Source organism: Orbicella franksi, chromosome 8, assembly GCF_964199315.1.
Source record: "Orbicella franksi chromosome 8, jaOrbFran1.1, whole genome shotgun sequence".
NCBI classification, from domain to species: Eukaryota; Metazoa; Cnidaria; class Anthozoa; order Scleractinia; family Merulinidae; genus Orbicella; species Orbicella franksi.
This window is the reverse complement of record NC_138152.1, coordinates 6,180,336-6,204,645: the sequence shown is the minus strand read 5'-3', so window position 1 is coordinate 6,204,645 and position 24,310 is coordinate 6,180,336. Positions and strand designations below refer to the sequence as shown.

General features: G+C 40.0%; 3 protein-coding genes across 6 annotated transcripts in view; 2 read left to right on the top strand and 1 right to left on the bottom strand.

Annotated features, from left to right (window-relative positions):
- LOC145494110 (uncharacterized) overlaps positions 1–617 on the top strand; it is a 29,039-nt gene extending 28,422 nt beyond the window's left edge. The window contains exon 26 of the mRNA XM_081473580.1: positions 294–617. Within this exon, the coding sequence (XP_081329706.1) occupies positions 294–448 (155 nt within the window). The 3' untranslated portion in view covers positions 449–617. The remainder of the gene's footprint in view (positions 1–293) is intronic.
- A 3,087-nt stretch (positions 618–3,704) lies between these two features.
- On the top strand, positions 3,705–12,593 carry LOC145494424 (coadhesin-like). Of its 4 annotated transcripts, XM_081473895.1 has the most exons (8): positions 3,705–3,825; positions 8,280–8,456; positions 8,727–8,903; positions 9,533–9,709; positions 9,790–9,966; positions 10,065–10,241; positions 10,364–10,540; positions 12,013–12,255. In XM_081473895.1, exons 1-8 carry the CDS (start codon positions 3,756–3,758, stop codon positions 12,216–12,218), a joined length of 1,338 nt encoding a protein of 445 aa, XP_081330021.1. In that variant the 5' UTR covers positions 3,705–3,755; the 3' UTR covers positions 12,219–12,255. The 4 variants fall into 4 exon arrangements, with proteins under 4 accessions (XP_081330021.1, XP_081330019.1, XP_081330020.1 ...); XM_081473893.1 differs by having other exon boundaries at positions 10,065–10,540; positions 12,013–12,593; XM_081473894.1 differs by having other exon boundaries at positions 9,533–9,966; positions 12,013–12,593.
- A 517-nt stretch (positions 12,594–13,110) lies between these two features.
- On the bottom strand, positions 13,111–22,314 carry LOC145495152 (uncharacterized). Its single transcript, XM_081474733.1, has 9 exons — positions 21,520–22,314; positions 20,025–20,167; positions 19,357–19,445; positions 18,241–18,900; positions 17,391–17,698; positions 17,039–17,181; positions 16,456–16,568; positions 15,460–15,612; positions 13,111–14,727 (listed from the first exon to the last, which is right to left on the bottom strand). The coding sequence occupies exons 1-9, from the start codon at positions 21,910–21,912 to the stop codon at positions 14,210–14,212; spliced, it is 2,520 nt and encodes an 839-aa protein (XP_081330859.1). The 5' UTR covers positions 21,913–22,314; the 3' UTR covers positions 13,111–14,209.
- Positions 22,315–24,310: the final 1,996 nt, after the last annotated feature.

Here is a 24,310-nt window from a genome sequence, read left to right as displayed (position 1 = left end):
CTAAAATCATGTTCGCGATTATCCCGGCTCAGTACTACTCGTGCAAAACAAAATCAATTCTTAAGCAAAGCGTCCTGAAACAAGAAAACAATAAAGAAATTCATACCCGACTACGTTTCGCCAAAATACTAACATGGCTTGACCAAACGCTCCTGATATGCGACTGAACCGTACCAAAAAGGTTCGATATATTAGATATAAGTGGAATTTCCATGAAGCGTAGACCTTTCGTATTCAATTTGTGCTTAATTTGTGTTACTCGATATCTCAAATTTTCTTGTAATTTACCTCAGTTTGCAGGAATTCTCTGGATGACACTTACTGCAACGAGATGAAGAAAAGCTGTTCCGACAATTCAAAGTTTGAACAATATTGTAAGCTGACATGCGAGATCTGCTCAGGTCCAGTTCAATCTGTGCTCAGTGCGATTCAGTCACCGAAAAACTGAATGCAATATTGTCCTTCAAAATCTGAGGTGGCTGAAATACACACTAGGCTACTAAGTTACTAATTCTTTTCAAATTGTCTATTGCGGAATTTAAAATGACTTTTAATTAATTTAGTTTACCGCTTATACTGACCCCATTAAACTGTATTAAAATGTTTACAAAATAAAACGGTCTAAAATTTATTCCATTTATTTCAATTTATTTCATTTCGAACTACCTTGTCTTCCAAATAGAGCTTCTTTCCTGTTTCCCAAACAGTTCAGGTTGTCATGGTGTCTAGTTAATAGAGCACGAAATTGTTTACACTTATCCTGTTAGTACTTTTAAAAGAGCTTACCTGAGCGATGATAGCGAAGAGGGAAGGATGCAAGAATTGCTTAGGAAAAGATCTATTTGCAAATTCCTCCTTACAGTGTCGGTGCACATTTACCGAGCCACGAAGGGCCACTGCTTCGTAGATTGCTTAAATGTCTTCTTCTGTTACGGTAGGTAACCAAGAAGCCCTTTTGTTTACGACTCTCGCGAGCAGAAGAGGTAGATAGCAAACACTATCCCAAGATTGCGAGAGAAACACAATCCACTACTGGTTTGGTATATACTATATCAGCCTAACACCATCCTGTACCCGAATTGATCACAACGAATTATCACGTGGCAAGAGAGGAGGAAGGATAAGAGAGGCAAGAGAGGAGATAATTCCTTATATAGATAATTCCCCATATAGGTTATCTCTCTCATGCTATTTTTAGACCACCTCCGGCTCAGGAAATCCCAGAAGGGATCTGGAAATACATTCAACCTCGTTCCCAGGTAAAGCCCTGAGAGAACGAGGTTGTCAATCGCTGTGACGCGAATTTTGCTCTCGCGAAAAGCCTAAGGCGCTTATACACAATTTCATTCTCCATCGAAACTAACCGTAGAACTGGTACCATGTCTAAAACTAACTTAGAGAGAGGAATTACCTTTGGAATAAGGCGGATAACTCTCTTATCGTTTATCGTATCTTGAAAAATATAAAAGGTGACCGACACAACATAGGATGATTCTTTTTTAAGGTGTACTATATTTCAGCTGGCCAGACCAGCCCTCTTCAGGTACAATGAGAATTTTACATTGGGACGTGTTTTTATGTAGCATATATTCGTAATAACGTATTTACGTATTTCCGGTATTACGAAAATATACCACGTAAACTCGATTTAACGGCCAGAAAATCTTCTTTTAACCGTTGAGGGGACAACATTGAATTATAATTGCAACATGGCTAAACAAACTGCTATGATAAATCTATCGTTAAAAAAAATTGGGGCTTTTGAGTGAATGTTAATTTTTTTTAGAGCGCCGACAATATGTGCTATTTTTCCAGTTTCGGCAGGCATGCAACTTATATCGAGCGGACCGAACTTCAATCAATGCTAGAAAATTCAATTAGAATTTTTAATCAAATAAAGCTCATTTTAGTGATTGACTAGGTAAACGCTTCGAAATCCCAGCGTATGAGAAAAATCGAATTTTCGAAGTAAAATGAGTGGTCGGTTTTTACAGAGAAAAACATTTTATAATCGTATCCGTTGAATCGATGGACATCGTGCATTGACATAATTTACTTTACATTTAGCCACACACCTGCTTTTACATATCTCTCTTTGTAAATCCAGCTGATGATAATTGCTGGTTTTCAGTGTCACGCCATTCAAAATTGATCAAAATAAAAATCAAAACTGTTCAATAGATTAAGTCCAGAATCTGGGAAGTGAAAAAGGTAAATATGCAAAGACTCTCTCCAAGATTCTGGTCACAACAATTTTTCTTCTCCAAGATATGCGGAGAAATATTCTACACAAATTTATAGAGATTTGTATGGAGACGCCATGCTGGTGCCCATACGGATGGGCACCAACATGGCGGCCGGAAACCAACAGAAACATCTGTCACTGAGTTTTGCCACAGAAGCTTGAATTTATCCCTCGAGGAACTCTAAAACATTGAAACAATACTTCTTCTTAGACACGAACTGTTCAGATAGCCAAATTTCCCGAAATAAGTCACTTTTTTAACCATAATGACAGCTCTCTAGGCCGTCATGTAAATGCCGCGTCACGCAAAAGCTTAGAAACTCGAGTGTAGTGTATCACAAAACCAAGAACCCATTCGGAGCGAAAATTTGTATGAATATTAGTTTTCAGCTGCTCTTATACATCACTAAAGTTAAATCTCAGGAAGATCAATAGTTTTGTAATTTGAATTTTAGTGACGTCATGTGAAAACCAGCTATAAGACTTAAGGAGAGAAATATTAAGGAAAAAATAAAGAAAACTTTAGAAAAATTAAAACAAGACTTACAATCATTTTTAAATGGGAAGATCTTCCACTTTCAAAAAAAATATATTCGAGGAAATTTTAGTTTTTTTAATCGCTTCCGTTACAGTCTCTATAGGTAATCGTGTGAATGCAAGTGTAATTAAGGATTTACACTACGAGTGATATCTCTAAAAATTGTACGAGCTTAATTTAAAACAATTTTCAAATATCACGAATGGTGTAAATCCTTAATTGCTCGAGCTTTCATATGTTACTCATTTATTATATAACTAAGAAAATCAGGAAAGCGCGCGTGTTAATTTGCACTACCCTGCAAATAAAAAATAACGACAAATTGGCCTGCTCTCTGCCAATCACAATGAGGTAATTTTTTCAGTTACATAATAAATGTGGTAATTCCTGACAAGTCGAAGCAGATCTCGTCACAGTTTGGCACTAGTGTTAGATATGGGCAGTCCGTGATCTTGAACTCTTTTAATTAAGATAAATTTAATTTTATTACCGACTGAAATACTGAAACGGAAGATTTCAAGTTTTAATTAGTTCCTGAGCGCCATTAAAGTGAATGGTTAAGTCAAAATATTATTTGTTGTGATCATAACAGTAGATTTGTAGGATATTTGAGAGTGAATTTGTGTGGGTTACAAAGCAAAGAAAAATTCGCAAATAAGACACCGGTTAAAACGAGACCGAAACTGAAAACCAAGAGCCAGGTTCAGGAAAACAAATAACTGTTAAGGCTATACATATTTGTATTGCTAGCCGTTTGTAATATTGAAAGAGCCCGAAAATGTGATAACTCAGTGAAACGAAAGTTTTCAATTGGCAAGAAGACACCTTCAGCATTTTCAGCAGCTGAAACATCGAGAGCCTGAGAAAAGATTTAACTTGCCTTGTTTGGTGTTGATAGAGCTCATTTCGGGTTAGGCAACCGCTGGGTCGTCGATTTTCTTTGTTGTTTTTGCATTGAAGAAGCGAGTCAAAATGGAAACTATTTATCATTTAGTACTCTGGATTCTCGTAGCCTGTCATCACACATGGTCTGCACAAAACGGTAAGAAAAGGCTTGCTAGAGCCACTACAGTGTCACTCAGGTGCAAAGAAATGAACAGCAAAAAGCATTACTCGAAAGGACTTCATTTGCAGACTAGTAAAAATAACCCTTCTGAGTTTCTTAATATTTCGAGTCCACGCACCCTCTCTAGGTCTAGGGCTTTATTCATATTTGAAATTTACAAATGGCCTTGTTTTCTTAAACGTTTCACCACCTTGTGCATGAAAGTATCGCTAAATCAGTCAACTACTTTCAGTAAAATAGTGTCACACAAAGGTTTTATCCGCAAAATTACAACACACCCATCATTAGAGAATGTCTTCGAATTTTAACCACAAGAAACAGTATAGCTAGAGATAAACTACTCGGAATGTCCTTTTGTCTGATTCATTTCATTCAGTTTAGATGAATAGTAATTTAGTCGTAGCCCGAGAGGAGGGTGGCAAAGGGTTTTTGCGTGACGCGTGATCGCCCAAAATTAGCAGCATGATGCGTGATTGAGACCAAATTAGCCGCGTGACGACGGACAGTACATAACGTGATGCGTGATTTGCTATGTTACAAGTACGTGATACGTGATTTACCAATTAGATTTCCGGAACAAGTGAACGTTCTTTGAACTAGAAGGATATCATTCATTCAAAGTAAATAGTAAATAGAGTCTTAAAAAAGATCATCAAATCGTGGCAGACGTGACACCATTTTCTGGTCTTTTTCGTCCTTTTCTTGACCTCTGATGTCTTTGATCTTCGTGGATTTTCATGGTACTATAGGTCCAAACAATTGCGATAGGAATAAGTCAATTGAAAATAGTTAAACTCTGCACAAGGGCTATAAGCTTCAGTGTTATTTTCGTCCATTTTGTCGACCGATCATTTTTGGCAGTGCATCAGACCAAGAGAATATGACACATCATATCCGAATCCGGCTATCGTATAAAAGGTCTGAACGAATTTCCTTTTAGGTATGCGATTCACATACCCTGGTATTCGATAATAAATTGTATGCCCAAGATCTGGATGTCATGAATTTGCTTTTGGGTGTGTGAATCCCACACAGATGGTCTCGTACTAATGAATAACAAGAGTTTGTCTTAAATGTGTTCCATGTTCCTTCTGATAAATCCGACAGTAAAAGTAAGTAAAGTAAAACTTTATTTCGCCGCCGGGTCAACCTTCGTGATAATGCTAGTAACATATAACAAATATTAAACTTAATCGATGTCCTTAAAGAGTTCCACTCCTAAATTTTTTTTTGTTTGTTTACAGTGTTTATTTAAGGTGCATTTTTCCTTTGCGCGCAACCTCCCCCGATTATTTTCTCTTTAGACTCATTGAAGAACGCCGTCTGATTATTGACTTCAATAGGAGCCTAAGAAGCTTAGGCCCGGTCGTCAACACTACACCAGAAGAATTTAAAAAACGCAACAATTACCGGTCGTTTTATATTTTTGTTTGAGGAAATTTCGGCCAGGGAAATCACGTAGTTCTCTTAATCCTATCGTGTTCGAAAAGGTGCGTTTGATAATGTTTTCCGTCCACACGAAAACTCAAAGCCGGCGTTTTCAAATTTCTCCGGTTTAAAGAGCGTTTTCGAAAAGCTCCATTTTCGTGACGGATTGCTCTGGACCGTGGGCCTAACCGTAGAAATAAAGCTGTATACGTTTTTAAATTCCTCCGGCGTAGTGTGGACGGAGTCTGCAGGAAACCACGACGTCAATGAGCACCACCAAACAAAAAGTTTAATGAGCAAAACAAAGGCTGTACAAGTGTTTTCAGTAAACCTTTGCGCAATTTATAGCCGTCCTCTGCAAAACAACAACTCAATATGACCGCGACCGCGAACGATGAGTCGAACTGCTAATTTTTCGTATTTCCATTTAGAATTGAACGCTGTCATTACATATTTATCCTGAACGAGGTTTTAGAGCCATTGGCATCCTGGACAAATTCAATTTTACAAGGCGTTGTCCTCGGTGTCGCCGACGTCATTGTTAAGAGTCCTATATTTGCATGTCGGATGCTGGAAGGTCGATACACTTGTTTAACGACTGGAATCTGTCATCCTAAGTGGCTGCTTTGTGCTTTGTTTATGTTTTATCCCAAGGCCAGTCGAACGCAGATGAGAGTATCGTGTAAAAACCGTAAAAATCACATAAATTGCAGCTCTTTGCCCAGGTTATTTTTTTAATTCAGCGATTAAGTTGTGGAGCGTTTCGGTAGGAAGTTTTTCCCTCCTTCTGAAACAATCTCGTTTACGTTACTTCGCCGATCAATGCAATGCCTTTTCATTTCACCAATACTACATGGCAATCGTTGGCATCTTCTTCTGCAGTGTAGCCTAAGGCTTTGAGCACTTAAAGGCCATCGTCATCAATAACATCCTTGAACATGCCGAGTTGATACTCGGGGCTTTGCCGCTCCAAACCAAGTAATTATTACAGTATTTATCTTTCCATAACTTCCAGTTCTCGGGGATCTCGCTACTTAATTGACCTCAAAACTAAATGTTGCGGCGACAATGATATCCGGTTGAACAACATGGAAAATTGTGATGCTCAAAGCGGCGAGCAACGGAACTTGTTTTCCCTCGTAGGCATTCGTAGTCGGTAGACGTTGTCCACGAATTTGAACTACCCTTTCGCTGCAACATGTAATATTAGATGGCAGAGGGAACCTTAAATGAACCTCATCAATCAAGGCTTAATCTGGTTACTTTAACCCAAGATACACAAGGTGGACGCGTATTTTAATATATAACTGTATGTGTAGCCTAAATTACAAAGCCGTTGCAGAACATAAGCGTGCATATAAAGAATGTTTGGCAAATTAGCATATTATAACCTTGAATTAAGGTATGTCCGCCATTTTGAATAATCAAATCCGGCTGGAGTCAGAATCTCGTTTTTCCAGTTTGGCTATAACGTCAGTGCTTTTTCATTGGCTCACAGCCAAGCCTTTTGTTCTTTCGCTTTATAAGTGCGACACCACGTGGATAGTTGGGCGGCTAGTTAACTCCACCGCAATACACACATCTCTCTTAATCTCTCTTAAAACAATACCTCCTGGATATATAATCAAATATTCTTTCTCAACCATTCCCCTAAATATCCCCCCAATATCCCCTCACAGCCTGCATTTCATTAATCCCCAACATATACCTACACAGCCCACTTCTCATTAATCCCACACATATACCTACACAGCCTACATTTCATTAATCCCCTACATATACCTACACATCCTACATCTCATTAATCCCCTACATATACCTACACAGCTTATATCTTATTAATTCCCCACATATACCTACACAGCCTACATCTCATTAAATCCCCCAGATATACCTACACGGCCTACATCTCATTAAATCCCCCACATATACCTACACAGCCTACATCTCATGATAACTCTAACATTTACCTTCACAGTTTGCATTTCATTACGGTCGTGCCTAGGGTCATTACTGATTACATCCAGTGGTTATCAACTCATGTGGAATCGACTATCGCTATTCAAATTATCCCTTCACATGTAGCCTGGGAACAGGCTCCCGGTTGGGTTAATGGAAACCAGCCAAGTGTGGTCTAGGGCGAGCGGGGAGAGCCGAGAGCGGAATGGTGACGAGGGGGAGCGCAATTCACGTAATTTGTGTGTGTGTGTGTGTGTGTGTGTGTGTGTGTGTGTGTGTGTGTGTGTGTGTGTGTGTGTGTGCTTAACGGCTCGCTTCACTCGCCGGGAGCCTGTTCGCAGGCTGTTCGCAGGCTAGTTCACTTGCCGTTCATTCAGCCGTACGAACGGATACCGTAAGGAACGTTTTCGCGTGAGAGGTCACATATTTGCCGATGCATTTTACTGGTTGAATCGGCAGAGTTCTTATTTTAACGACACTTATTAGGGTCGAGAAAGTAAAATTGGCGATGCACTTACTTCTTTTTAGGTGACGCGTGATTGGTGAAAACAATTCGCCATGATGCGTGATTTAACTGAAAAATTCAGCATGATGCATGATTGGTACCCCACCTTTGCGCACCTTCCGAGATGGGCTTGCATATAATTCCTTTCACTCATAGACCCAAATTAGGACTGACCGTATGATAAAACGGCACTACAAGCTAACCGAATTGATTTGCGTATATTTTTTGTCCTCATTTTTATTTGTTAATCATAAGCAATTTACTTCTATCAGCATTGCTAACACTTCGACGATTTAGAGTTGAACAAGCATATGTTCGTATCCAAATCATGAATGTACACTACAATAGTAATTATTTTTTTGTCTGTTTGCGGTTTTGAAACGTACTCTTGATTGTCTCTTACGATAACTGACTACTGAACGAGTTTCTTATGAAATGCGACATACCTGCAATGATTCACCACGTCACCGGTTGTTATTTTAGTCTCCTATTTGGAAAAAGAAGGATTTAATGATTTGGATTATTATCTTACTGTCAGTTGACGGTGGGTATTCAGACTGGTCCTCATGGTCTCTATGTAGTGTCACTTGTGGAAATGGAACTCAACAGCGTAACCGATCATGCACCAATCCACCTCCTACGAACAATGGAGCACCCTGCAGGGGACCTGCCCATGAAACACGTGTATGTGCCTCCATAATATGGCCACCAATAGGTAACCATCTTTACAGCTGACTTCGTTATGATTGCTGTATTTGAATCAAATCATTATAGAATTTAGAATTTAGGGTAAAGTGGCTGAAGGTAACCGTAAGTCCTGGATTATCTGTTTCTTCTCTTATGATATATCGTTTTAATTTGTGAAGACAAGATATTCATTCATTATGCGTGAAACAAAGAAATAATCTTGGTCCCTGTTAGGATTCGAATCCATGACGTTCAAGTTTTTATTTTTTATGACAATATTTTACATGTGCTCTCGCAGTTCATGGTGGCTTTTCTCAATGGTCCAACTGGTCTCAATGTAGCCGGTCATGCGCAGGAGGAGCTCAGCGTCGCTCTCGCACATGCACCAATCCCCCGCCTGAAAACGGAGGAAGAGACTGTAGCGAACTGGGACGAGCTACAGATTTAAGAAAATGTAACAAACAAGAATGCCCAGGTAGATATCTTATAAAACAAAACTGTAGTTACAAAAATAACTAAAATCTAAACATTCATATTAAGTATGAGGGCTAACTAAAATTCATTATCATTCGAGTCATTTTATTCGCCCTTTTAATTGGCCGAGAGCCCCCCAGGTGACCTGCAAATAACGGTCTGCTCATGCTTAATACCTTCTAAATGTGTTTTGCTGCAAATAATATTCTGCTCATGCATAATTGTAACCACACCCTTGTGTGAAAAATGGCAGCTCGCTTCCCAGAGATATGAGAGAGTGATTTAAATATGAAAACTAACTTAGTGACCTAATGACAAAACAACTATTCAACTAGGTTATCACAAAGTATCATGATTTGTCGGTATCTTGCAGATCAGTTGTTTGCCTCAGCCTTCGGTGTCGTCAAATAATTGATCTTCTCGCCACTGACAAATCGCGATATTTTGCAAAACCTCATCCAGTATTTGATTTTTAATTATTTTACACGGCTATACCATCAAGATATTGGTCTCGTTAAGAGATTTCATTTTGCCGTTATTTGATCAAGTAATACTCGCAAATTTGCTGAATTGAGAAGTTCACAAAGTTATCTTCTGTATTGTAACTTAATTAATTTTGGTTCTTCTCAGTTCATGGTGGTTACTCACAGTGGTCCCTCTGGACTCAGTGTACCATGTCATGTGGATCGGGAACTCAGCGTCGCTCTCGTTCATGTACCAATCCCCAACCAGCTAACGGTGGACGAAATTGTAGTGGACTGGGACTAGCTAAAGAATTACAAAGATGTAACACGCACAGCTGCCCAGGTGAAAGTATAGTATTCTATTTTGGTGCCGTCACTTACCGGTTTGTGATTATTGCTCCCTTTTTTAACGTATCTTCTCAGTTCACGGAGGCTACTCACAGTGGTCTGATTGGTCTCGTTGTAGCCAGTCTTGTGGGCGGGGAAAGGAATACCGTATTCGTTTCTGCACAAATCCGTGGCCAGCATACGGAGGACGTGAGTGTAGCTGCCTTGGATCACCTACAGAATTTCGGACTTGTAACATTCGGCAGTGTCTTGGTACAAAAATATTGATTACTGAGTAGTAATTTGCTGTGTACAATATTTTTATTTTTGTGTGCAATGAAGTACTAACCTTTCTAAACGTCTCTTTTCAGTTCATGGAGGCTACTCACAGTGGTCCAGTTGGTCTCGTTGTAGCCAGTCTTGTGGTCTGGGGAAAAAATACCGTTATCGTTCCTGCAGAAATCCTTGGCCAGCATACGGAGGACGAGGGTGTACCAGCCTTGGACCACGTGCAGAAACACAGAGTTGTAACATTCAGCGGTGCCCAGGTACAAGTTCATGCAAAAAAGTAATGAAAGCATACATTTGCATAATCCACTGTTGTTGCATGTATCTTCTATCATGTTTTCTGTGCAATGAGCTTCTAGCCTTTTTAAGCTACTCTTCTCAGTTCATGGCGGCTACTCGCAGTGGTCTCATTGGTCTCAGTGTAGCAGGCCATGTGATGGAGGAAAGCAACATCGTTATCGTTCATGCACCAACCCCCCGCCTACAAGCGGAGGAAGAGACTGCAGCAGACTGGGGCGAGCTAACGAGTCACGGACATGTAACACATTTGGGTGCCCAGGTAAATGATTTACATTATCCGTAAAGACATCAACATTGCACGTGTAATACTTACATGTTCTTGTAACGGATATCCTAATAATGAAGACCGTGTACCTGTTTTAGCTAACCTACTTTATTTCTATTGCTCGGTTTGCACTGTCATGCCATCAAAACTAAAAATCAATGAATTAAGTCACTTATCTTGGATATGATGGATGGTTTATAAACAACCTCTCCAAGATTTAGGTCCGTGCAGTCTTTCATTCGCGCGTTATTCAAAAAAGTGGTAAAAAAGGGAAAGTCTGCACACGAGCCAAGTGGCCCATCAGGCCGGAGTTTATCCCGGTTTCTATGGCATAAAGTGGCTTGGAGTATTTCTGCTCCCCTTGGATGGGATACTAGTCCATCACAAGGTCCCCTCCCCCCCCCCCCTCCAGCATTAAATTCGCCAGTACCCATTTTTACAACTGGGTGAAGAGCGGCACCGCGAGAGTAAAGTGTCTTCCCCAAGAACACAGCACAATATCCTCAACTAGGACTCGAGCCCGCACCGTTTGATCCTCCCGCATTCCCATTCGGAAAAGTGTTTCCCCAAATTTATAGGGCTTTGTATGTATGCAAATTACCAGCCGTTGTCAAGATCTTACAAATATTTATCTCAAAACTGTCAACAGTCCTCGATGTACCCAATCAGATCTTGATACCAGGAGCTGATATCAAGGAACGACGGCAACAACAGAATGTCTACAGGCTCCCATGCACTCTTTCTCTTGTCACCAGACCGCTCTCTGCTCGCCCCGCTCGCCCTAGACCACACTCGGCTAGCTCGCACTAAACCCAACCGGGAGCCTGTTCGCAGGCTACACAAAGAGTTGTGAGATAGCTCAACTCCCCACATGAAAATGTTGATACAAATTCAAATGCTTGTACGTGACCGAAATGAAATGTGTAAATTATGATGTGCCTGACTGACTTACTAGGTTCTTGGGCTCACGTGGCATGGTACAGAGGTCTCTTGTTGTTGGCATCAAAATCGATGTGCTAACTTAAATTTGTAAAAGCATGTTTACATAGCAACTGTTCAAGGGCCTTTCCTTACGGTAGTTAGGTCTTACAAGTCCTTTACGGGGGCAGGTCAAGTTACTGGTACTTCATCTGCTTTGCATCTGTAGGAAAAACGTCACCACTGTTGATGGTAAATTTACTGACCGCCAGTTACTCCAGCAAACCCGCAAGCTGTTTCTTGTATCCTTTAGTCAAAGCTAAAGCAAACGGAGCTCCGCGCAAAGTCCAGGACTTTCCGACTCGTATAAAAAATTGAAACAAATTTATTCCTATAAAGCGCAATCGCAGTCTATCAGAGAACGTCTAATTGTAAGGAAACCAACAAGGTTAGCAATCAGAGGCCACTTTGATGGCCTTTTTATCCTTGTCCGAGTTTGGTGAAATACTTATATCATTTTGCATTTCATTTTGCCTTTTTCCTCTCAGTTCATGGTGGTTACTCGCAGTGGTCCTCCTGGTCTCAGTGTAGTCAATCATGCGGAGGGGGAACTCAGCATCGCTCTCGTTCATGCACCAATCCCCCGCCAGCGAATCAAGGACAAGACTGCCGGAGACTGGGGAAACACAAAGAAATGCGAATATGCAATACATATGCATGTCCAGATCTTGGTCACTGCCTGCCTGTATGCTGATCGTCTGTATCTGTGACTGGTATGCTTCGGAGTATAGTAGTGAGAAATGATATATGAAGTACAAAGTTACTTATAAACGTAAGGTCCAAAAAGGCAGCGTAAAAACAAAAGAAAACAAGAATTGAATGTTATGTTTGCGACAGACTATTCGCAGGAGTACTCCCTTCAATGGGCTATATAGATATGTGCTGCCTGAAAGGGCATGGTTTTTCAGCCGTTTTTTCCGCTGCTGATGTGGCCCTGCGGTCTTTTCCTGGGCCGGGAACAAAACGAATAACATACAAAGTATAAATAAAATAAAGAAATAACTCTATTTAAGAGTCAAATGTATTTAGTACTGTTGTGCTTATTGAGAACACTGTAAATAACAGATAGCAAATATTTCGAATAGAATCTAAAATTTAAAGCTCAAAGGGAAACCTTATACTGAGCACATTATCTAAGAGAAGCTTGCGCACTTGTAAAATGATGTCCTTCCTGGGTATACTCTCCAGTTTACAGGGATTCAACCGTGGCTGTGTCGCAGTTCACCTTTCCTGTAGTCGGTATATATGAGAATTCATCTCAGTTTGAAAGTCGAGAGTATTAACAACAGTGAATTTTATTTACGTTACCACAAATTCATAGCTACAAAAGAATGCCAAATCAACAAAAATAAATAAATATTATGTAATAGACTAAGACTGTACCGATAGAAACTGAACAATGCAAGGCAATAACAATAACAATAACAATAACAATAACAATAACAATAACAATAACAATAACAATAAAAACAATATTTATAGAGGATATCACCAGGCTAACATTAAGTTAATTAAGGTGGTCCTTCAAAGAAATGATTTCTCCTCAAGCCAGAATATAGGAAGATACAATCAGGGAAAAAAGTGTTGAGACATATTTGCAAATCGGACTCATTCCAACCGAGATCTGTACTTCCCTTGATAAAAGAAGTATCTTTTTCTTCTCAATTTCATTAATAATTTATCAAATTAAAACAAAGTAAATCACAGCCTTGAAGAAGGTTTCGATAACCGGTCTTAATTAGCATAGATTTTGACAATTTTACCTCTCCGTTTACTCTCTAGTTTTTGCTTTGATTGAGAAGAAATATCAAACGTTCGAGACAGTGTTTCATCGGCTAGTATCCAAACGCCTCGAATTTCGTCAAAAATACTCCGCTGCGCATCGTATTTTCAACTCCCTTCCCGGTGTTTGGATATCCCGATGAAACACTGTCTCTCGTGTTTGATATATTACGTCAATAGCTGCCCTCCACACTCCCCCCAATAAATATTGAATCAGGCTTTGGCCACGCTGTCACGTGGTTACAACATTGTCAAGGGGATGAGCGCGAAATATGAGGAGTCTAGGTAGGGCAAATTACACTTGAACGGAGAAAATTTCTTTTCGGGCAATCTCGACTCTTGTTTCTGATTGTAGCTAGATCAGATAACCAGAATCGACTTCATTTCATCTGGATTGACTTTTAAATAATAATTAATAATTTATTTCTAGCGCACTGCATCAAAAATCTCAACGGTCTTACAAAAAATAGTAATAATTTAAAATCAAGGGTCCTTTACAATAGCTAATTACAATGTAAAACCAAAGATCAAGATTGGCGTGCTTAAAGATTAGATGAAAAAAAAAAAAGTATCCAGTCCGTTTTTAAAAATGTCAATTGACGGGGCACTCCTCACGACTAGCAGAAGGTCATTCCAAAGCGTGGGTGCACAAGATTAAAAAGCGTGACCACCATAATTCTTTGTCCTAAACACTGGCCTATCAAGTCGCAGGTTGTCAGTTGCGTTTGAGCGAAGACGCCTATTTGGTTGACGTAATACTAGCAAATCGGCTAAGTACTTAGGGGCGAGACCATTAAAAACCTTGTAGGTAATGAGAAGAATCTTAAAGGCGATCCGTTTATGTACAGGCAGCCAGTGTAGCAGACACATTACTATTACCATTTCTTTAATTCAACGTGGAAATTAGAAAGCAGTTGATGTAGTTTTCCCACAATGCACATCCGTATCACTGACCAGTTCAAGTTCAAAATATTCATGATCAACCTTGCAATCATAAGTAGCTTTTACATCTGGTAAATCTTTGGCGGCGTTGACTGGTTCAAGATACCCATCAACATCAACCTTGCCTCCATCCGGATAATTACAAACTTCGGAGGCGGCATTTCCAGTTGTCAATTTGGGGTCGTCCACTAACTCAAGATATTCAACATCGACTTTAATTTTACGAAGATTCTCGTAATTCTGACCATCACTCAATCTTCGGAAATCCAATTCTTCATAAATGTGTATCTCGCTATGTCTTCGTTCGTATCTGACAGGTTCCTTTGTTGAAGGGTCGACACTTTGGTAACTTGGACGGGGTGGAAGAGTGCGTACGACATAGTGGGTCGCTGTCTCTGTTTGACATGATGAATTACCCTTGATTTCGTCAAAAATATAGTTGTATTGTGCTGCTTCTTCTACGGCTCCCGACCTTTTTGCTGCAAAAAAAAGCAGAATGATCGCACTAAATAAGCTGTTGGACCCGGGATCAGAAACCAGGGGGTATACTCCCAAATAAAAAGGACGGGTGTGCTCGTCGGGAATCCCTAAGAGGTACCAAGATCCTGCCTTATGGGCGTGGCTTAAAACATTTTTACCCCTAAGAGATACCAATTCTAAAACAACCCATCCTGTCTTATGATTTTTTTCTGCTCAATACCCTAAACCGCAAAAGTTCCCGCTGCGGACCTTTTGAAACTGAACACCCTAAGAGGCACCAAAACTACTTTTTTAACCCCTAAAAGGTACGACGAACACCCCTGTTCTTTTTATAAGGGAGTCTCCCCGGGGATCAGGACCGGTGTGGACTGTAGATCCCTTCTGATAATGAACGCCTCTCAGTTTCCGATATTCATTTGTCACCTGCAGTCCAGTGTAATGATATCCTAACTTTTTTTTTTTCCTTGTTATGATAAAGTTTAGATGTAACGCGAGCTCGGGTTGGTTGCAACAGCGTGCTTTGTCATAGTACAGATGCACCGTAAGCTATTGTTAGCGGAAGTTCAGTTTTTTATTTTTCCAACTATTTGTTTTAAGAACTTCAAATTTCCGCAGGGCAACTATCAGGTGATAGTTCCTTGTTGACAGAAAAACCACTATTTGAATAGAACTCTTTAACCAATTAGCGCGCGTATTTTCTTTGGGCTATTTTCTAAAACTTTGTGTCACACCTGTTTTCTTCCTTAATTTTCGTCGTCTGCACCGGATGAAGAGGACAGTAAACGACACAGTTAACAGCACAACCACGAAAGTATACACAGCAAGTAACCACGGTCTTGGTTTTGAATTATCATTTTCGGTTGGAACAGCGGAGGTGGCTGCAACTATAATCAAACAAACGGTATTATCAAGAGAAATTGATGAGGATCATAATCTCTTGGTATTATATATTTATAAAAATTCAGTCAAATAGCACGCCGTGCTTGGCATTACACTATATGTTCACGGTTACAAAATATTAATAACAACCCCGCGGTTGCTGCTTATCAGGATAATTAGGTATAGGGTGATATAGTCCCACGCCACTGACGTGAGCTTCCCGGGAGACTCCTATGTGAGAAAGTCAGGGATGCTCGCTGTCTCACTTAGGAGCGTAAATCACAGATTTCGGTTTCACTCAGGGTGTTCAGGACTAAACCAGCTTGTAGCAGCTCTCGTAAGCTTGTAACTTTGTTTGTCGTCATAGTGTAGCAGCTGATATTTTTTTGGAGCTAGGGGCATTGCTGCTCTTTGTTCTATTGTTTTCTCAAAGGGTATCGAGCCATTCATGCGAGACCTAGCGAGAGCTGCCACATGACCCGACGAAACGCTACTATATTTACCCGTCAACGCATCTTTTAAGATTGTACTGAAAGAAAAAATAATAATAAAAGAACACTGTCATACTGTGTGATCTGACAGGGAGCCGAGGAGTCTCATTTAAGTGTTATTTCGCTTTTAATGTATCGTGCAATTGAAGTCCGTACTTGTCTGCGCTTTTCAAAGTGGTATCTTTTAGAGGTCAAATAAAACTCCAGTCACACCCAGATTGGTCTCCTGTAGGGATTTAATTCAAACTTTCCGAGGGGTATCCCCAACCTTTTCACATAAGAGTCCTCCCACGGGTGAGCTTAAAATCAACCTCAAATACTTAAAGCAAGTCTTATCATTGAGCGGCTATGCATTACCGTGAAAAGGAGGACTGCTCTGTTCGTGTGGTGAAGATAACACCAGTGACCATTCATCTGCTCTGTGAGTGCCCGTAAATGATGTTACTACACCAAACCTGTTGTAAACTTGTCTACAAAAAAAAAAAAAGAAAACGGGGAAAATGCACGTTAATGCAAAGTCCAAGACAAAATAATCGGTTTTGAATAATAACAAATTTGTTCAGTGGTTTATATATCAATATCCCAAAGTGTGAGGCTATATGAAGGGAAGCAAGCTTTTAATTACCGCGATTTTGACATCTCCCAGATTGTGTCAGGGGCCTTTTTTTTTTCCACCGACTCAATAGTCAGCGGTATTGCTCAGTATTTTGTACACGTTTCTTTGCGCTGTTTAGACACATGCTAAGAGATGGACTGAGGTATTTTTATGACAATGCAACTTTTCTGACAGTGCTCTCCTCCAATTTGTTTCCAACTTGTACAACACTTCAACCCACAGAAAGTTAAATTCCACCTGTTGTGTACTTGCCTTTCTTGAAATTTCGATGCTTTTGTTATTTCTTAGAAATTAATAAATTAATCCAAACCTTCTTTTACTTACCTCAGAAGCCCCACAGTATCACCTCCCCCTGAATCGCTTCCATATCCTACACTCCACTGTAAATCGTGGATGCTTTTTCGTTCAACTATCTGCACTTTTTTCACATCTCCACTAACGGAACTTTCATCCAAATAATAAGCAACCTACAAATACAACTCCTTTTAGCTCTAAGATAATTTTTCAACTAAAATATACCTGATGAACAGGTTTGTTTCGTTTTTCCTACAATGTTCTGGTATATATACATGTGGGTGTCTTAATTAAAAGCAGCATTTTGGCCCTCCATCTTACAAAATTGAAACAGTAATCGCTTAAGCTTTATCGCTTTCATTAGTTCCTGTGGTGTACTCACGAGAATAACTTTGCTGATGGTAATGCCAGGTGGTAAATTGAGAATCCAGTTAACGGGTTCGTAGCTTCCAAGCACGAGAATAATTGGTCTGTCTGACCTTCCTCGACTGACGACATTAACAGTAACGTAACCGGCTGATGGAGGACGTCTGTTGATAACCTCGTACACAGACAGCACGTGGACTTCGTACTGTGTAGAACTGTCCTCAGGACTGCAGCTGTACATGGTTTGGGGCTGCTGGTTGTTGTAACGTGGTTTGGCGAGGGCTATATCAGTATTGACTTGGATTCTACAACCATATGCGTCCGCTAACAAATAGAGAAAGTTGTTATTTTAGCATCAATATGATTAAAAGACAAAGGACGAAAGTTATTGGTGTCATAGTGAATAATGCTCTCCTGGGGATCTGTGACTTCCCAATGCAACCTTTATGGTGGTCTTCCGACACATCTCACATGTTTTATTGGGGCTTCTGCATTTTCTATGTATTGTTCAAAGTTTTGGTCCTAGGGAAGCATCGTCGGGCGTATATTGTACAACTTTTAGGAAGCGTACCCTGAGAAAACTCTAAAGAAGAAGAGGTAAGTACTGAACATTACTTCTAAGAACCCCTTTCCTCTCCATTCTAAATATAAGATAGACCATGGAGACAAAAATTTTAATTTAATTGGTTTTTAATCTTATCTTTGAGTTAGAACATGAGAACTGCTTCCTGTGAAAATTCTAAACTTCAAGTTATATAAAATATATCTTTTGCCAGTAGAACTTAAGTTGAGATTTCTATCTTGAAACTTTTCTAAGTTTTGTCTTTGCATGGGAGCTAGATTTTAACAGTAACCAAGCAACTTACGCAAGCAGGTATTGTAATCATAGTCTTGACCAGTACACACGCAGTATCCGTCTCTGCAGGCAGACTTCATTTTCCCGTATTGACCGAGGCAATGACTGGAGTGATTCGAGAATATGTGACATCTCTGTCGGTGGCGCTCCAGTGTGAGTAAACCTACGTGTGCCGGTGTGGACGTAGATGTAGGCATGTATGTTGATTTATGTGTGGCTCTGGATGTAGGTTTGGTTGTAGGAGTTGCAGACATGAATTTGATGATGGAGGTGGGCAGGGGTGTGGCTGCCGTTGGGGTTGTCGATATGGGTGTGGATGTCGAGATGGATGTTTGTATGGATGTCTGGACACGTGTTGGAATAGATGTGGGTGTGGATGTAGGGGTGGTTGTAGAACTGGGTGTGGCTCTTGATATGGCTCTTCCACCTGCTTGTGGGGCTGGGGCTTTGAGTATGGGTCTCTGGAAACGTAGTTTAGGTGTCTTTGTCGGTCTAGATGTGAGCCTCGATGTTGAAGGTGATATTGGTTTAGGTGTGGATGTTGATATGGCTGTATGTGTGGCTGTCGCTGTGGGTATGGATGTCTGGATACGTGTTGGCTTAGGCGCGGATGCTGCTGTGGTGGTGAGGGAGCCAAGGGAGCCGTTGCTGAAGAATCCAAGTCTCAAACCTGTGTAAGACGTGTTCATTACTGATTTCGTCATAATTAAATATAACATTTTCCAATAATTTTTGGTGGAACCGAAAATGTGCAGATCATTTACGAGGTAAACAGCTAAGTAGATTTCGGTGGCTTTCTCGGGTCCGGTCGTATTTCATCCAAGGAGCTAGCTCGTTTCCCGAACAGCGGCTGGTAATCGAGCCTACTGGCTGGATCCTCAAGATTTCTTATATTTCTCAACATCATCATTATCGTCATCATCGTCATCATCATCATCATCATCACCAGTTGAAAGTTGACTGAGAGACGTAAGTTTTCTTTAGAAAAAAAAGGGTTTTTTTTTTTCTTTTTTTGCATGTGTGAGTGAAGGGACGTGGTTTGTCTTATTTCGATCCGTGCTATCACGATTCTCTAATTTTTACTGATAGCATAAGGCAAGAAAAAATGATATATAGTTCTTAGTACCTTGTGGGGAAGATAACGCCAGTGACCATTCGTCTGCTTTGTAAGTGCCCGTAAATGACGTCACTACACCAAATCTGTTGTACACTCTCCTACAGACAAACAGAAAATGTGAGTAAATGTACATTTGTATGGTCCAAGACAAAAACCAACATTTAACTCTCTTCTCTTTTAATCTATTACTAAGTTTAAAACCAACTAATGCTTCAGCTGCAGCTATAAGACAACACTTTCACCACATCCACTCATCAATGAAACAACCCTAAGCTTTGCTTTTTTCCTAAAGATATCGGTCGTTCAACAGATTAGAAGTGTGCCGCTTTGCCTTTCAATTTCGTGTCTATCACATAGTCTCGTCCATCGCACCTCCCCCACTCCCCTCTCAGAAGGTTTTCACAAGGTTGCCATTTTTCCACTTTATATTTAGGTGCCTTAGTACTGCGTTGAGCTATAATTAGTGGTGGGCTGTGGCATTGTGCCACAGATACTCTTTATTCTCTAGGTATTGAATCTTTATCGCTTTTCTCCTGTGCACTATGGTCGTATAATAGACACCTCAGCTGAAAGCTAAATTTTGCCAAGTGTATGGTTTACCCCTTGTAGTTCTTTGCAACTATTTCTATTTGTTTCAAACAACAAACTTAACCCACTTTGCTGTTTTTATTACTTACTGCAGAAGCCCCACAGTATCACCTCCTCCTAAATCACTGCCATATCCTCTTCTCCACCGTGATTCACGGGTACCCCTTCGTCTGACTACTTGAACTTGGTTCACATCTCCAGTAACAGAACTTTCATCCACATAGTAAGCAACCTAAAGATACGAAACAGCTCTTGTTATGACTTTTAAGGATAATCGTACTAAGACGCAAATTATACAACCTGCAAAACAATCTTTGATAAATTAATAAAGATGGTGAATTTTAAGCTCGGTAATGAAATGTGAAGGTGAATTAATCAACATGACACGAGCGTGGGACATGACTCAGCATTTTTCTTTGTACCACGCTCGTGTCATGTTGATTAATTCACCTTCACATTTCATTACCGAACTTAAAATTCACCATCGTTATTAATTTATCACTACTCACGATGACTTCGATAGCGTTGATCCTAGCAGTATGCAGGACGCCTGTCATATATGAACTCATTTAAATGGCCTCGCTGTCAATGAGTTCTCGTACTCAGTGGATAGAGCGCCCGCCCGGTGTTCGGGAGGTCATGGGTTCGATTCCTGTCGGGGACTCAGCATTTTTCTTTGTCCCACGCTCGTGTCATGTTGATTAATTCACCTTCACAAAACAATCTTTGTTGTGATCGAAGGTTCCTTTGTAGGCCAATATCAGCCTTTATACATACGATTTTCTAATTCTTAAATGTTCTCTACTGCTTGTTAAGCGTTTATGAAACTTATTAGCCTATAAACATGTTTGGACATTCCTTTCAACTTTGGTTACCGTTCTCCTGAAATATAGAATCCAAGACCTTTAAAGGGGAAAAGGATGTTCTTGTAGATGGTCCTGCCACGACCGATAAAATACAGTCGAACCCCTATTAAGCGGCCACCTATTAAACGGCCACCCCTACTAGGCGGCCAGTAATCAAAGTCCCAATGATGGCTTTTCTATTGTTTTTACCTCACTGATTAAGCGGCCAGACCCCGTTAAGCGGCCACTATCCATTTCCCCGAGGGTGGCCTTTTAATGGGGGTTCGACTGTACATCCTTTGCAATTTTCCTTGAAGAGAATGGCCCGCTTCTCACAGTCTAGGTCAGTGTCTTATTTAAACGAGCTACGTCACGGTTTGCGCATCCTGAAAAGTTAAAACTAAATTTTTCAAATTCGTTCCTTGTAATCCGTGTTAATCTTCTCCATCTTTAACCATCCTTGTTCCTTTATAGTTTGTTTTCATCTCGTTGGTGTTATTTAATCTTAGTGAACTACTAGCTATTTTCAGGTTCCCTTCAATTTAAAAGTATATTTGCACGGTGCCAAAATTCCGTGAAAGAGCTCAATTAAAACAAATATTTCCCCAGAGGATTGATCAGAGTCGTACTCCGTTACTAAGAGGATATACTATCCTTTTTATCTGGTTATGCAATTATATAGTCTGGTGTATATATTACATAAATCAGAGGGTTTTTTAAATTCTCATCGTGTACTTACAAGGATGACTCTACTGATGGTAATGCCAGCTGGTAAATTGAGAATCCAGTTAACAGGTTCATAGCTGGCAAGCACGAGTATAATAGGTCGGCCTGACTGTCCGCTGCTGACGATATTTACATTAGTATCACCGGCAGATGGAGGGCGTGTGTGCCTATTACCCTCGTACACAGACAGTACGTGGACTTCGTACTGTGTCGAACTGCTGCTAGGTGTACAGCTGTAGATTGTCCTGATGGGCTGTTTGTTATACTGTGGTTTGGCAAGGGCTGTATTAGAATTAATCTCGATTCGACATCCATATGCATCAGCTAAAGATGTGAAAATATCAACTGTTAATACATTAGTACAAGAAGACGCGACAGGGGTGGGGAGGCGATGTCGGTGCTGCATGAGGGTAGGTGTGCCTGGTTTCTAGTGATATACCAATTTTATTGTGTGCTCTTCGAACATCCGCATAACCTGGTTAAATACATTTATTAGCCAAAGAAATGCGGTTCTATACATGTTGCTAAGGGACTGTGTCACGGCTGAATTTAGGCTATTTTGTTAATTAGTTTTAAAACTCGTTATGAAACTTAATGTCAGCGCAGAAATTGCTTTTCTGGGTCAAAATGAAAAAACCATGGCTTTATTACAAACAAATGTCTCCCAGGCGTTATAATTAAAGGTGACAAACAAACGAGATTTACCTGTTAGTCAAACAGGTTTTCAAAATCTCGGTCGCAATCCTTTTTAATCTTCTTCAATTTTTGTCCATTCTTTTGTATTTGCTGTGTAGCATATATTGAAATGTTCCTTTAATGTTTTAAGTGTTTTATATTTCATTCAGTTTGGGGATCATTTTCTTTATGTCAAAATTCTTAAGATCCATGACAAAGTTCCTTTAGATAAATCTTACTTAAAATGGCCAGAGAAAACGCAAGTTCTTTGGAACACTGGCGAAATCTCTTAACCTCATAGCCTAAAAATACTCTTATTGTATAATTTGCCTTTAGTATTATGAGAAATAAAGATATTGTTGTTATTGTTATTGTTCTTTCAATATCCGAAATAGCCTTCTTGGATATAAATATTGAACGATCAGAATAATGAGCTACTCGATCTTTTGAATCCACGCTACTTAAATAATTAATAATTTCAATTAATTTCAGCAATGCACTTTGAACTAGGAAGATATAATATCATAATATCAATCGTTTTCTTAAAACGGGTGATAAAAACTGAGCAGTTTCGCTTAATACGTTGAATACCAAATAAAATAATGAATCTAGAAATCATATATAAAGGGCACCAGCTTTCGTTCTCTACATGAACAATTTACTTACGCAGGCAAGTGTCATAACCGTAGTGTGGGCCAGTACACACGCAATATCCCGCTCTACAGACAGACTTCATTTTCCCATATCGCCCAGAACAATGGCGGGAGGTTCCTAAGCACTTCCGCGTCTGACATGAAACATCGGTTAAGCAGAAAATTAGGGCGATTGAAGACCAGAAGGCAAAGGAATTCTTGAACATTTTGATCCTCGGCATCTCCCTGTGAGGCGAAAAGTTTGAAGTTATTTGAGCTGAGCTAATAGAATGCTTGTAACCCCGCAACTCACAATGTATCCACCAGGCGTGGTGTGCCCTACGGTGGTTCGATCAGATTTTTGATTAGCGATACTGTTCAACTTAATTTGAGTGACTAGAGCACCACCATCATTAATCCAAGAGCAAATCAAACGTCTCTGGTGTGCTAGAGAAAGAGGAAAGTTTCAAATGATATACGTTTTACCACGATCTGAGTTACCCTAGCAACGTTATGACGTCATATCCGCTTTCACATAAGAGCGGATAACTTGTCATAAAGGGATAATTTTGGGTATACGACGCCGGCATCTAAGACCTGACATTAGTTGTCTAAACGATGGCAAAAGGTATTGTAAAAAGTTTTATCAGAGTGTTTTTGAGAAAATTGCGGGTGACGTTTCAAGGTGTCAAAATACAACAAAAACAAAGGTGTTTTAAAACATTGTTGCAAGCTATGGCAAGAAGATCATAGTAATATAGATGTCCAACAGTGGCAATTAAATGAAGACATGATGATAGATGCGAATATAGCCATAACACTACTGGAAAAAAGACCTGAAAAAAATTTCATTTTTTGAACGGGATTCCAACCCACGACCTTTGCGTGCACTACCAACTAAGCTATCCGGCAAAGCAACATGTTGGGAGAGCATTGCACGGGTAACGCAAAGGTCGTGGGTTCGAATCCCGTTCAAAGCCTGGAAATTTTTTCAGGTCTTTTCTTCCTTTCAGTAGTGTTATGGTCGCATTCGCATCTATCATCTTGGCAAGAAGACGTGACTAAATTGCACATAAAATGACTCTTATAACATCTAATTACCTAGAATGAAAATCCCAGTCGGATATTTTGCTTTTATCGGAAATTCAGTATACAATTATTTAAATGGGCGGGAATTCAATTAAAAAAAACTGAGTTTTGCTAAACCCTGCCCTCAAAGAGACTTTGAATATTCAACGTAATCCCTGAATTTCAGGCCCCGTCCACGCTACACCGAAGAAATTTGAAAACGCAGCTTTATTTCTACGATTAGGCCTACCGTCCACACTAATCCGTCACGAAAACGGAGCTTTTCAAAAACGCTCTTCAAAGCGGACGCATTTGAAAACGCCGGCTTTTAGTTTCGTTTTCGTATATGGAGGAAGAACATTTTGAAAACGAGGCTTTTCGAAAATGATGACATGAGTGACGATAATAATGTGATTTCCCTGATTTCCC